The sequence below is a fragment of the Schistocerca nitens genome, chromosome 2 (genome assembly GCF_023898315.1).
Source record: "Schistocerca nitens isolate TAMUIC-IGC-003100 chromosome 2, iqSchNite1.1, whole genome shotgun sequence".
Lineage (NCBI taxonomy): Eukaryota > Metazoa > Arthropoda > Insecta > Orthoptera > Acrididae > Schistocerca > Schistocerca nitens.
In genome coordinates, this window is record NC_064615.1 from 613836652 (window position 1) to 613850704 (window position 14053).

The window sequence follows — 14053 nt, forward strand, 5'->3', positions numbered from 1 at the left end:
ATATGAACAATAGAAACTAATACATAAATAAATGATCACAGTCACTATCAATCCAATTCTTGAACTTTTGCTTGTCTCGATCTAGTGATATCTGTTCATACTATCTCAACAGCTGGTCTTTTTGCTGTAATTTATTCTTGCAACAACAATTATCTTCTATTTAATAAGATTTATTTTGTATGTTAAACATTTCATTTTGAGTTAATTTTCCTCCTCCTTTCATCTGCATATCATTATTGTGCTCTAAACCTGATTAAAAAGCTGGTTAACGATTTTCTCTGGTATTCTAACACATATACAGTGATCGAATTTCTCATTTGCAACTTCTTGATTAACCATTACTGTATCATAATCACATAAAATATTGACTTGGGTTAAGAATCAAGTAACAGTTTTGCCTTTGAATGTTAACTTTACATAAAAGCAGCATAAATGTATGCGTACTGCCTCCATACATGTATGAGAACTTTTATTGCAAACCTGTTCAAATACAACAAGTTTTTAAGTTGATAGAATTTCGTGGTATATCCTCCTGTGTTTCACAAAACTGTCAATTTTTAAGCACAGCATAAGATTGCTGTAGTGGTGCTAGTTCAAAATCTCTCAGGTATCCTTTTCATTAGCGCCACGAGTTGAATGTCACATGATTGATTGAGCAAGGTTGACACTTTACTGAGCACTTTGGTCAGTGGGAAATTGAGCCTATTCAAATGCAAGTATTGTCCTACCCTTCAGGATTGTTCAAAATAAACTTGTACGAAACCTCAACAGCCAAAGTTTCATCTACAAATGTGAGACGAGCCCTATGTTATCTATTACACAATGTAAAAACACTGACCTACGCAGCAATAGTTCAATCTGCAAATAGAAGTGACCCCATATTTGTCGAATGACTAATTTGGCAAAAAATCTCATCCTATATATGAGTAAATATGGTAGTTACATCTGTTGATACTATGTCAATGACATGTCTTGCTGGTTTAATTTATTCCTGTTATAACAATTACAGCCAGTTTAATGTGATTTATTTCCTTTGTTAGATATTTCAGTCTGAATTAATTTTCCTTATTGTTTAACTGAATGTCACCATCATGTTCCAAAGCTGATTAAAAGCTGGTAAGTCTTGTCCAGTATTTTAAAACGTGAACAGCGACTGAATTTTTCATCTGCAATCCACTTAGTAAGTCATTACAGTCTTTCATAGCCAAATAAAATATTGGTCTGGGCTCTTAACCAATTAATGTTTTTTTAAAGGACAACATTTCTATTTTTGAATGTTACCTTAACTTAAAAAGCAGCATTAATGTTTGTATATGGTATCCATGCATGTCTGAGAATGATTATTGCAAAGCTGTTCAAATACAACAGAGGTTTGTAAGATGATAGAATTTAATGCTATTTCTGTGTTTCACAAAATTATCAAATTTTAATCAGAGCAACAGGGTGTTGCGATGGGTAGCTCATAGATTCTCGCGAATTTCATGGCTGTAACATTATGTGGGTCAGGGTCACGTAACTGTCTGAGTAATGTCGGTACTGTACAAACTGTTTCAGTATATCAAGAAGTTTTGAGCCTGCTGGAATGCGAGCATTATTTGTCAAGCACTGCCCTTCCGAATTCTTTAAAATAAATCCACATGTGACCTCAACAGCCAAGTTTGATCACTAAATGTAAGACAACTGCTACAAATGTAAGACTACCCCTATTACTCAACTAAACAATGTAAAAATGTTGATTTCAGCAGCAACAGTTTAATGTGCAAGTGTAAAACGACCCTGAATTTTTTAAATGATGAATTTTGGATAAACCTCATCTTATAATAGGGTAAATGCAGTATTTTAATATGCCATCAAATGTTATGTCAATGTGAAGAGAGTTAAGTGTTTCTATACGAAGGTCTGGCAATGAAAATGCCTGAACAAAAGTAGTGCTGGGTGCTGTGGTGGGCAGAAGGAATCTGCCTCTATATGCGAGTCTTTGCAGGAAAACCACTCCACAAAGATAAAACTGTCTGCATGACTTACCTTTAAAGGTCAAGAAAAGATATGGATGACAAAATGATCTGATGGCTGAATGTTGCTTGAACAAAATATCAGGCTCTTAGCTTGAAAGAAGGAAAGTTGGTGGCAGATTCTTTGAGATGACACTTCACTGAAGAAGCTAAGCATCTGATACCAAAGAACAACACATACATAGTAACAATACCTGATGGTAATACCTCGCAACTTCAAGTAATGGATGTTGCTGGGAACAGACTTTTTACAGCTCACCTGCGACAGCTTTACAGTGAGTGGTTTCTTCAAGTGGACCATGCCCTCACTTCAGGGCGAAAGTTTAAGAAATCCTCGATTTCTGTGCTGGGATAGTAGTTCCTTACTGCCTGAGGCAGAATCTCAAGTAAATCTACAATGAAAAAATTCAAAAGGTATGGCATATCAATTGTCATAGGTGGCTCAGAACACGACATAATACCGTGAAGAGCCACGAAGAAAGAAATGGCAGTGGCTTAACAAATAAATGGTGGTGAATAAAAAATAGTGGTATCACAGATTATTAGAACAAAAAATAAAGCAAAAAAGGTTGTCAAGGAAAAAATGCTTGTACATCACTTCTTTATGTTTATTTTATTTCTTCTTGTATTGCGAAAATGTGGACAATCAATAAAGTGCATAAGAAGCTAGTGTTAACTTCTTTACACTACTCTTAATGTACTTTATATCACTAAAACAGTTTGTAAATTTTATTAGTCATAACACATTAAATTAACTTCTCACAAAGCCTGTTCAAGAAAAGTTGGCAGTCTAATATTTAGAGTCATCTTATAGTTAGGTGAATATATTAATTAAAGACTTGGTAGTATTAGTTCATGTGCTGATACAGATACAAAGCTGTCGAAAACATTAACAGAACTTCATTTCAAATATTAATACAGTACCTTAAACCTGCTTCATGTTTGCAACCAGATGTTTAACCCAAGTTTGATGGTAAAGTGAACCATATGCTAAGTACTGTATTTTTATGTAATTTCAACCTAATCCCTCATGTTGCCAAGACTTCTGCTGCCCATTATCTAGCTAGGGAGACTCACCTGCAAAGTCTTTGAATACTGTCAATCTGTTGATTTAAGCAGTATATTCCATAACGAAGTCTCCTCACATCTCTATACATAGCAGAAGTTGCACCAACATCAGATGTACTTTGTGATGGAGGCTCACTTGGCAGCTGCTGCTGCTCATCATCTTGGTGGGATGTCAACTCCTGTTCTGCACCCGCAAGTTGCCTTTGATGATTATTACTTATGGTGCACTCTGCTTGAGCCTGTAATACATGAAAATAAAAGAAAACCAGCTCTAAAATCAATGGTTTTGCTTACACGTTACAGTTAATGGTCCTACATGAACTGTACTCTTAATGGCACTATAATCACCTAACTTTGTAGCTGTAATTTCCCACACAATCAAAAAATCACAGTTTTGCAATCTTTAAAAGTATGTGAGTTGCAAATATATCATAACAATACAAGTATGTTGTAAAGGAAGCTAGAGAAATTTTTATGAAGGACAATGATAATGTATCCTGAAGTAGTAAAGCATCAGATTAGTACAAGTCCTCAGTGTATTTAAATGATCCGAAAATATATTGAATGTTAAACTGCAACAGGTGTGGAATGTTTTTACTTACATAAGATTTTTTTATTTATTGTTTTTATTCTAAAGTAGTAAATACAGCTTTGGTGATGGAGTCCAGAAAATCAATGTTGGAAGTACATGGCCATGTAATAGTTTTATATATGACTATAATAATTATTGAGATTATTCATAAATGGCTGAAACTGTATCACGAACTTGGATGACAAACTTTCCAGTGCCTTCAAATTACTGATGATTCTATGGCTATTGCTTTTTATATAACGTGTATAGGCTAGATTTTGTTCTTGAAGCCTCACCAACAAGCTAGTTACAAAAGTATGAAAAGCTGTCCTGGCACTATTAAATTTTAAGGAAGTGCTTTTGCAATTATGAATTGATATGCAATAAGGTTTCTATGTAGACAACATTTGAAACTTAGTTTATGCTGCTATTAAATTGCTGCAAGTGCTTCAACATAGTGGAATACTGCACAAAACAAGTGATAGATGAAAAAGTGTACAATGTTCCCCCACGCTCCAAATGCAAGAAATATTTATTATTTGAATTTTACAAACAGATAGCATTTTCAACCATCACTTTTACGCTGATACAACAACAATCAACTGGTTGATGCTGGAATAGGGTGAACTGTCATCAGCAAAGCCTCCCTGCCAATCAAAGCATGTTGCAGAATCATGAGATTGAGTGGCTTTCGTAACTGTGGCCAGAGCAAATGCTAAATGTCATAAATCTCCTTTACCTTCACATTCCCCTCTTCTGGCAAGATATGTCTGGAGCTATCAGAGCGCTGTTCCCTCAGCCCCCTCACCATGTACCCCCCCCCCCCCCCTACAAGCAAACAAACTGATATCGTACCTTTTTAACAGCAATACCTTATATTATTCACAAACCCACACTGCTTTCCAATACTGACTACACCCACAAGTGGGATGCCAAATCCATCCTGTTTTCAGCTTTGAGGTACTACATACAAATTACTAAGCCATGAACGAATGTGTGAGACCATTGTGCAGGGCCATCTGGCCTAGTGCTATGCCCCTCTTAAGTCTCTGCACAGTGTCGTGATTAGCGCTGCAGCTGCAAAAGGTCACTGACTGTCCCACAAGGCTGGGTAAGGCAATCCAGCACTGATCCGAAGCCAGGTTTTGCCACTGTGTCACCGCCACACACAGCCACAACGTTCATCGATCAGAAGACGTAAGTTGCAAGCTTCACTCTTAGGGAGGAGATACCACTGAGGCTGAGGCTGCAAGAAACGTTGCTGCCAACGACATTTTATTTATTGTGGTGTGTCTAGTTTAAAGGCATGACCACTACCAGGTCACAGGGACTGCTGGAGATGGGTCCAGAATTGCAGGCTGGGATGAAGCAACTCTATGTCGAGAAAGGAAGAGCAGTGAAGCTGGCTTAATGAGATATTACTGAATGTGATGCTCCAAAGCATCGTTCGCAGCTATACTTGCTTCCCTATTTCTGTGGTTCCCATACGCAGTTCTTTCCCAGCCTGTAATTGATGCTGCAATTGATTCAGTGGTTCCCACCTCCTCGGGTAGACAAGGTGTACATGTCAACATTTTCATACGCTGTTTAAAGGATGCAGGGAAAATTTCTGTAAGGGTTGATGGAGTGTTGGTAGGTATCACCATCCTGAAGCTGCTTTCATGTCCTCAAAAAGTGCTAGTATGTAGATATGGAGACAAGCAGAGTGTAAGCTACTGTAGAGACAAATTTCCATTCCACACCAAAATCTTGGGGAGAATTTAGAGCACTTTGTTGACCAAATAGAGCTATGTTGTATATTATATATTTACTGGTGAAAAGTAACAATGGTATTCATTAGCGCGATTGAGCCACATGTGGGTGCTGATGTGAAGTGTGCTTCGCCGAGCACACTGAGGGAGGCCACACAACTTATGCTTCCACATGAGCAGGATTGGCAATTCAGCCAATCTTCCATCAGGGTAAAGCCCACTGGATAAGCATTCATTCCTGGTATGTGCTGCTATCATTGCAAATATCTGGGCCACAAGGCTCCTGGATGTTTTGCATTAGCATGCACTTACTGTAGAAAGATTGGACATGAGAGAGAGAGCAACCTGTCTGTCTTTGTGGCGTCATCTGGATAATGAAATAGGTAACCAAGTTGTTTGAAGGAATACAAATGCGAAAAAACACAAATGGGAGTGGTTGTGCCACAACCCCTCACTCCTCTTCTGAAAGGCGAATCTACCTTTATCATGAATTCAGGTACACTAGTAAGTGTTTTGTTCATTAAATCTACTTGTGGTCAAGCAGTAAAACTGCTGTGTTGTAGACAGAGTGGGTTGGGAAAAAAAGGTAATTCATCCAATAGGTTCGAAAAATTGGAAATAGATGGAAGTAAATACCAGTTCACATTTGAAGTGGTGTGGAAGCATGATCACGGTTTTAATGCCATCTTAGGCAGCAATTTCCTGCACCATTTTTAAGGCATAGTTAACTTTCAAATGTTAGAAGTCCAAATTAAAATCAAATGGAAAGAGGTGAAGAAAGACTTTTTAAGAGCAGATATTTTTTCTTAGTGGATCCATTAACAAGATATTTTATATGGTAAGCACATGCATATGAAGAGAAGTTTATTTCAAATGAGCATGTCAGAAGGGGGTACATTTTTCCCAGTGAGCATAGACAATTTTGGAAACAGAAATGTTAAAATTCTCACCAACAATGCATGAAGTAAATCCTGATGAGGTAACAGCATACTACGAAAACAAACAGCTTAAAAGAACAGTTTACATAAATTTAGTTACATCACCTATAAATCCAGAAACTGAAAAAAACCTGAACACCTGTGTAAGGCAGATTGAGATGCAGTGTAACCCATTCCCACCAAGTTTGAGATTGTTTGCGGGAGAAAAAATACACTCTTCCAGCAAGATCCTTAACATATGAGGTTTGTCCGGAAAATACTTATAAAAGTTGAATAATGTCTTTATGTTACAAGTTGCAGTCACCGCCAGGTGGGACTAATGCTGTAATCAATCCCATCAACGCTCAGTTCGAGTCAGAGCACTATGCGTGAAGGTGGGAGTGTGCAGCAGCTTGTTGACAGTTACCCTTTTTCACGTGCCATCGGCATGGAGCTATCTCTGATTGAGGAACAGTGCGTCAACATCAAGTTTCTTGCAAAGCTAGACAAGAATGGCCCTGAGATTTTTGAGTATTTGAAACAGGTTTACGGAGACAATTCTCTGAAGGAACCAACCGTGAACAAGTGGTTAAAAAGGTTCCGGGATGGCCGAGAAGAAGTGAACAATGACCCTCGCCCAGGACGCCCGTCGACATCGAGTTCCAATGCAAATATTGAACGAATTCGGGCTTGTGTTCTTAAAGACCGTAGATTGACAGTCATAATGATTGCTGACGAGCTGTCAATCCCCAAAACAATCGTTCACGAAATCCTGACACAAAAACTTGAAATGAAGAAATTGTGTGCGAACATCGTACCGAAGCTCTTGACGCTAGAACAGAAAGCAAAGAGGGTTGAGTGCTGTGAGGATTGGTTGGAAGCAGAGGAACGAGGGGACTTTCTCAACTGAGTCATCACTGGAGATGAGTCCTGGTTTTATGAATTCGATGTGGAGCTCAAATCTCAAAGCAAGGAATGGAAACTAGCAGGAAAACCAAGAACAAAAAAGTCGCGAAAATCAAGGTCCAATGTGAAGACAATGTTGATTGTTTTCTTTGATTCTAGGGGCATTGTTCACAAGGAATTTGTCCCTCCCGGCCAGAGATTGAACGGAATTTTTTACGTTGAAGTTCTGACACGTATCAGAGCTCGTGTGGCCCAAGTTCAACCGGAGTTGTCAAAAGGGGGCAGGTGGATCTTTCATCACAACAATGCGCCCCCTAACACGTCGCTCGTTGTGCGCGAGTTTTTGGCCCGAAGCTCAATCACCGTGAAGACCACCTGCCTTTAGCCCCATGTGACTTCTTCACGTTCCCGAAATGCAAAATGGTGCTTCGGGGGCGGCACTTGGGAGATGTGGGAGCCATAGGTACATCAGGAAGAAAGCGGATGGCATGCTGGGCCATTCAGTATATAGAAAGAAGATGCACACACACCTGTACCTCCATGCAACCAGCTGCCACCATCCAGCGCAATGTCAGTCAGTACTGACCACCTCGGTACATAGGGTGCGCGTCATTTGTGACAAAGAAAGCCTCTCAGACAATTTACACCACCAAGAGAGGTATTTCGGAAAAACGGGTACAGTGAAACACAGATTGGTGGGGCCTTCAAGAGGAGACAGGCTGGCAAATTTTAGGAAGAGGAAGAAGAGAAAGAGGAAGTTAACAAGAGACTCGCCTTTCTTCCATATTTGGGGCCCATATTAGCCAAAATCTGGAGGCTACTGAGAAAATCAAACATAAATACCATCTTCCGACCACCACAGAAGACGAAAGAGCTGCTGGGCTCAGCTAAAGACTCACTCAAACTCAACACACCTGGTATATACAGCATTGCCTGTGAATGTCGTGTACATTACATTGGACAAATGCAGCGCTGCATCTCAAAAAGGTGCGAGGAACACACCAGGCATGTCCGACTTCGACAGATAAGACAAATCTGCTACAGCGGAACATAGCATCAAAGAAAACGACACCTTTGATTTCGAGAACACCAGGGTGCTGTGCTGAGCCAGGAGCTATTGGGACAGCGTCATTAAAGAATCAATAGAAATACGGGTCCACGAGAATCTTGTGAACAGGGACGAAGATTATCAACTGAGCGCGGCCTGGAATCCAGCATTAGCCGCAATACGCCAGGAAGAACCGTCCAGCTCACGAGATGCGACCAGAATGCTCTGACGGAGACACAAACGGCGCAGCCACTTCCCCCTCCACCCCGCGCACTGGCTCCTCTGGATCCAGCCTCCCACAGCCAGGTGGTGGGGGGCACGCCGCAGGTATAAAGGGACTGGCATCCGCAAAGTCTCGGCACTTCGCCAGAAGATGAGAGTATGTCACTCGTCGAAACGTCGCAGTTTGAAGACACCGCCACCCAGCTGGAAGCCTGAGAACTCTTCGCCAGCTGTATCCACCGGGAAAGCATACATTCACATTTAAGATGTAGTTTACTGGGAAACAAGTTTATTGGAAACCACAGAAACCAGGAAGGACTTCTGTGATAGAAGTATGTGAATATGAAATGAGGGGAAAAAATAGATAGGTCCTCAAATGAGGAAATAAATAGAAATAGTTGCTAAGATTGAAGAAGAGAAAGAAGATAGCCCCAAAGACAGGAAACTCTCCCCACCCTCCTTCCCCAAGATCCCTACCTCGCAGGTACTTGAGTGAGACGCCGGAGGTGGTTTGGTGTTAAATCATCTCCTACAGAACGGGCATTCCCACCTTCACCCTTGAGGTCCCCGAAGGAAACCCTATGGAAACAGCAAGTGATGAAGGATCAGGCACACTTGTTTGTGAAGGTTGTTTGAAAGGTGTGGTTTGTGTTTTGTGTTATTCATGATTTGTGCGCTCTCGTAAATCATGCTGTTATACACAATACCCACCCCTTTCAAAACTGATAGAACACTCCTGTCTACACGACATCTCAAAAAAAGGTATAAAATATTCTACAAAAAATAGAAAATCTATATACTACAGTATTTTAGTTGTTCAACTAGTCACACAATATTATATTTTCTACAAACATAACACTCCATTCGGTTTACTTTATCTAAATATCACTTTTTACCTGTGATTCTCTAGGACTGTTTTTTATTTGACTGTCATATCCGGTTTCCTAAGATATAAGATTACAGGATAGTTTAAGATTGTAGGAATAGACGACAGAATAGTTTAAAAAATTTAAGGGAGTTTGGTGCAGGAAAACTATTTTGGAAGAAACACCGAAAACAAATCGGGATCCAATGGTTGTCACTCCGCCTGTTAACTCATAATGTTACCGTCCCTGGGGGATAAATAACTTTACATTGAACTTTTCCTTTTCTGATCCAGTTGTAGGATCCACTAAAAATAATGTATTTGGATGGATTACCGTTTTACTTGGTAAGGTCCTCCATATTTTTGGAAAAATTTATGAGTCTCTTTCTTTAGCTTCGAGCTTTGAAGATGATGTTTTATGAGAAATAGGTCATCAACCTGGTGTTGAGATTCCACAGCCTTTTCATTATGTTTAATTAATCTTTGCTGTGTCTTTTCAACTAAGTTCTGAGACACTATTTCCTGATTCAGTTCGTAATTGACAATAAGTTGTTCAGGCCAATTAAAACATTTAATCAGAGGTTCTCCTACAAACGGTTTGCCTATTACTCCTAATGGTGTTAACCCAGTCGATAAATGTGGTAATTCATTTAGAGTAAGTTCAAAGTCTTTAATTTTTGTTGCCCATAAAGTATGTTTTTCATGGCAGTAGGTACAGCATAGCTTTCCAATTTCCTTCATTACTTATTCACACGGATTCGACGATGGGTTATAGTTGGATATTAACACATGATGAATACCTTTCGATGCTAGAAATTCTTTAAATTTGTTACTCACGAATTGTGGGCCATTATCCATGAGAAACTGTTTTGGTTTACCTACTTTCAGAAAGTATTGTTGTAAACAATGTATAACTGTCTGGGTATTGGCTCTTTTGATTGGATATAGTTTAACATATTTTACCAACACTCTATGATGATCAAAATGTATGACACTCCTCCCTTTCCTTTTGGAACTGGTCCAAAAAAATCTGCTGCTGTGAGATCGTGCAATGACTTAGGAATAATTGGATACATTTGGTACTTCACACTTTCTGGCAAAGTTCATAAGTTCTTATCAAAGATGCTATTTTATGCCCTAGCTTCTTAAAATAATAAAACTTATTCATATGGTCTATACACTATTTTATTCCGAAGTGTCCATATCCTGTATGAACATACCACACAAATGCATCTTCCATTACCTTTGAAATGCATAAGCGCCAACACTGTGATTTTACGCTGTCTCTCCAAAACAAGTTATGACCTATAACTTCCCATTTTCCTAATCGATTAGGAGGTAGGAAGTTTTGAATACACATAGAGAACATTGCCGTGAAACAGGGATCATTATGGATATTTTCGGTTATTCCTTGAGCCATCTCTTTTACTCTGATGTTTGGACATCCTACTGACATAAAAGTGATGGCAAAAATGAAACCAGGTGCTTCCGTATGTTTTAATTCTTCCGTTCCTATTGGTAGCCTAGACAAAGCATCCGGTACAATTTTCTCGGAATCATTTACGTATTGTATCCTAATATCATATTCCTGTAGGAATAGCATCCATCGTAATTAACCTACTGTGCAACAATTGACTACTCATTAGAAAGGATAGAGCTTGATGATCGGTACAAACATGGACTTCTGACCCCCATATTAGTGTTTGAAATTTCTGAATACTTCATATAATTGCCAATAGTTCTGTTTCGGTAGCTGAATAATTTAATTCATGCTTATTCAGACTACGGCTTGCAAAAGCTATGGTTCGGTGTTCTACATTATTTAGATCCCACTCTCCTTGTAATAGTTCTGCAGCAATACCGTAATTAGATGCATCTGATGACAATTTAAATGGTTCGCCCATAACCGGATGGTGTAATACGGGTGATTCAACAAGTACTCTTTCAACGTTTTCAAACACATCATTTGCCTCTTGATCCCAAACCCATGGTAATTCCTTTCTTAATAATTGTAAAATTCTTGGGTCATTTAGTTCTTGTCCTCGTATGTACCATCTGTAATAACCGGCCATACCTATAAATCCCTTTAACTGTCTTACATTTCCGCAATGTGGACATTCTTTCATGGCTTTGATGCATTCAGTGTCTGGTCTAATTCCCTGTACCCCTACAATATGATCTAAGAACTTAAGCTCTTGGTGCGCAAAATATGATTTAGATAGCTTTATCGTAATACCTTTCTCTTTAAATCTTTTCAACGTGTTACTCAAGGTTCGACAATGTTCTTCACAAGTAGCTGATATTATTAGGATATCATCTACATATATTATCAAATCCTTTAGCAGATTTCTCCCTAGGGCTCCATCTAGTGCACGTATAAATACAGACATGGAGATATTCAGTCCAAATGGTAATACATTAAAATGATATGATTTACCATCAAACAAAAATGCTGTATATTTCTTGGATTCCGGGTTTAATTTAATTTGCCAATATCCCGCAGTCAAAGCCATGATGCTAAAGAACCTTGCCTTTTCAAATTTGGACAACAATTCGTCGATGTTGATTGGTCTGTCTCTATATGTCTATTCAATGTACAAGGGTCTAATGCCAATCGTACTCCGCCTGTAGCTTTCTTTACCATGACCAATGGGTTATTCATGACACTATAACTTCGTTCTATAATATTATTATTAATCATCTTGTTGATTTCATCTCTAACTGCTTCCTTCAAACTTACCGGTATTGGATATGGCTTACAAAAAAATGGAGTGTCATCACTTATTTTGAACTTACAGATTATAACGATACAGCATTCCCCAAGACTCTAATGAAGAGACTGATACTGCCTTTTTTGTATGAATCTGGGTGGCTGTCGGACAAGTCAGTGCTTCCTAGGGTCTTGTATGTATGTCTTTATATATATCATTCTGTCCAACACTTGATATTCATTGTGAAAGCACAGAACGTTCTGGAAGGACATATATTATCATGATTGTCAAGCGATTGTTGTCATTAACAAAATTATGTACAGATGCTGAGTTAGATATATAGTCAAGAAACTGAAGTGTTAAATATCTGGCGGCAAATATTAAGAGGCTGTGGAAATGTTGGCATAGGTGGCTGGTGCCTCTAATTACCTTAATTACAGTTGACTGGTGGGTTGAAACAGAGAACCTCATTATCTTGAGAAATGGCTTAAAAGTTATTACCAAGTGATGTATTTTCATTTGTTATCTATTTTTATGTCCTCCTCTGTAATTAATATCATTTGTAATTACATTTCTAATTAACTCTCCAATTGTTTACATCACACAACTTTCCGATTTTCAGAATTTTAGGTCTTATTTGTAAACTTTACATATGTAGTCAGATAAAGCACAAGATTTGTACCGTCATTGAATGTTAGAAACCAAATCCAAATTGTAATTAATTACGTAACCAAAATAATACAAGAGAAATTATTGTAACTCAAGTTCAGATCAATTTTCATATTTAAAACAAGTGATGATACTATAAAAATTACGTCAATTAATATTGTATTTTATACCTTATTTGGCTGTAACATCAGTTTCTTAATGTTTTGTAAATTTTAATTGTAACATCAAAATTGTACAAAATTAATAATGGGTTATTTTGAAATTTATTGTTAAAATTCTATATAGAGCGATGCAGGGAGGCTGCAAGGGAATTGTTGAGTTGTTGTTTTGTCAATCAGTCAAACAGATCTGTGAAGTATGTCCGTCAGTGTTTTTGTTAACGTGAGTAGTATGCAGTTCAGATGTCAATAAATTTTGTGAAGTTGGAAACTGTTATATTCTTTCATCAAATGAATTCCAGGCAATAGAAAGTTAAGTTAAATGTAACGATCCGAGTGGAATGTTATGATATGTAGTCGCTGATATTACCTGGATGATTGGAAAACACTATTTCATATTCCATTAGAATTTTATATAAATCTTGTCTTTCTTGATCAGGTAATATTTGGGATTGATTGAATTTGTCTTGTATATCAGTTCGATGTATTCCTGGATCTACATTATCGATCTCCGGTGACAATTGTGCTGTAGCTGTTAATTGCAAACACTGACTCTCAGTTGTTTGTTTTCCAATGTAGTTACCTGTCACAAAGGGTACCCAATATCTACTGTCCCCTTTACCAAAACATATAAGATATTTGTCAAAGTTCAAGGTAACTTTAAACTCTAATAGCCAATCTAAACCAAACAATACATTTCTTTTATATTCTCATCTATTAACAGCATTTGACGAAATAATGTATTTCAAATGCTGCAGTTCACTTGAGTTTCGTACTTCACAACCTTACTTTTTGTTCCTGTTATCCCAATTATGTAAATTCCGGTCACTAGAAATAACGGTAAGTGATGTTTAGTCTGTAATGAATTAAAGAATGTGTTGGAGATGAGTGAAACCTCACTCCCTGAATCTATAAATATGTTAAGCTGGGAATTTTCCATGGTCCCTGTTATAATAGGTTGCGGATTGTTGGTAGTCAAGCTTGGTTCTTCCAGCAGCAACCATTCCTTTGTAGGTATTTTGTGCGTAAAATTAATATACTTGTATGGAGTAAGGCCACCTAGTGTATTTCCACCACCTGGGCCCCTGCCCTGGATCCAGATCACACTACGTTTTTCTCATTATTAATAATCATAGGTTGGTTACCGAATCGAGA

General features: G+C 38.2%; 1 protein-coding gene across 1 annotated transcript in view; it reads right to left on the reverse strand.

Annotated features, from left to right (window-relative positions):
* The window catches only part of LOC126235199 (uncharacterized), a 305365-nt gene that overhangs the window by 128498 nt on the left and 162814 nt on the right, over positions 1 to 14053 (reverse strand). The window contains exon 10 of the mRNA XM_049943929.1: positions 3090 to 3319. Within this exon, the coding sequence (XP_049799886.1) occupies positions 3090 to 3319 (230 nt within the window). The remainder of the gene's footprint in view (positions 1 to 3089; positions 3320 to 14053) is intronic.